Consider the following 1016-nt stretch of genomic DNA (forward strand, 5'->3'; position numbering starts at 1 on the left):
ACCACCCAAGATTGCAACAGAACACCAAGTTGGTTGATGAAACCAATCTAGTCCAATCCCTTATTGAACTAAAAGTCGGTATATGTACTTAGGAGTTGCCTAACTAAAGCATGCAGTTCAACTTGATAGATCTAGTAAGATTCAACTCGATAATCGTTTAATTCCTAATGGTTTTTAGAAAAAAAATAGTTACAATAACTAACTCAAACGAAATATAAGTGAACAATCAAACATCGAACGGCTCCACATGGCTTCCAAATAAAAGTAATTATCAGATCGAGTAATAAATTGTTTATTCCTTGCTCTCAATATGAGGTTATACATAACATATTTTGGTCTATCGTAACAAGTACTAGCTAGTATTTCAGTCTCTACTAGCAAATGTTGCAATAGCAAACAGCCTTCATGGCGTTCTTCTTCTCACAGTGGTAGTCCTTGAGGCTGCCCTTCCTATCACGTGCAAACACCTCACACGTGGCCTTGCACAGCGGCTTGGTGCAGAAAAACTCCCCGCCGTCGTCAACGACCGCGCAATTCTCTGCACAACACCAACAAAACAGAAACCACTATATTAGAATATTAGCGACAAACCCCCCATTAGATTAGATTATACGTGTTTGACAAACACAATTAAACACACCTGCAGAAATAGGAGTACCCACAAGTGCTAGCACCACGAGGAAGCAAACAATAGCAGCCCGTGTGTCCATCCCAAGAGTTCTCTCTTTTTTTGAACTAGGAAGGAAAAATATGTGTTCTCTTCGTCTATTTTAATTTGGCTATGGGGCTAATGTTTATGTCTTGGAGTGCTTGGAGTGTTGTCTTATATAGACTTATTGAAAGGGACAAAAATAAAAGCATTTAAATCCTTGTTAAACTTAGAAAAAGAGATAGAGGTGAGTCACACCCCAAAAATGGAAGCACTTAATGCTGGGTGAGAAATTAAATGAAAAAGGCAAAGAATATATGAGTGATGTTTATCTAATAATTAAGGCTATAATTTTCGACTACAAAAT

The 1016-nt window shown here is 37.7% G+C and overlaps 1 protein-coding gene across 1 annotated transcript; it reads right to left on the bottom strand.

Annotated features, from left to right (window-relative positions):
- Positions 1–274: 274 nt before the first annotated feature.
- LOC123059691 (putative defensin-like protein 134) lies at positions 275–780 on the bottom strand. Its single transcript, XM_044482191.1, has 2 exons — positions 641–780; positions 275–538 (listed from the first exon to the last, which is right to left on the bottom strand). The coding sequence occupies exons 1-2, from the start codon at positions 708–710 to the stop codon at positions 375–377; spliced, it is 234 nt and encodes a 77-aa protein (XP_044338126.1). The 5' UTR covers positions 711–780; the 3' UTR covers positions 275–374.
- Positions 781–1016: the final 236 nt, after the last annotated feature.

The sequence above is a fragment of the Triticum aestivum genome, chromosome 3A, assembly GCF_018294505.1.
Source record: "Triticum aestivum cultivar Chinese Spring chromosome 3A, IWGSC CS RefSeq v2.1, whole genome shotgun sequence".
Classification (NCBI taxonomy): domain Eukaryota; kingdom Viridiplantae; phylum Streptophyta; class Magnoliopsida; order Poales; family Poaceae; genus Triticum; species Triticum aestivum.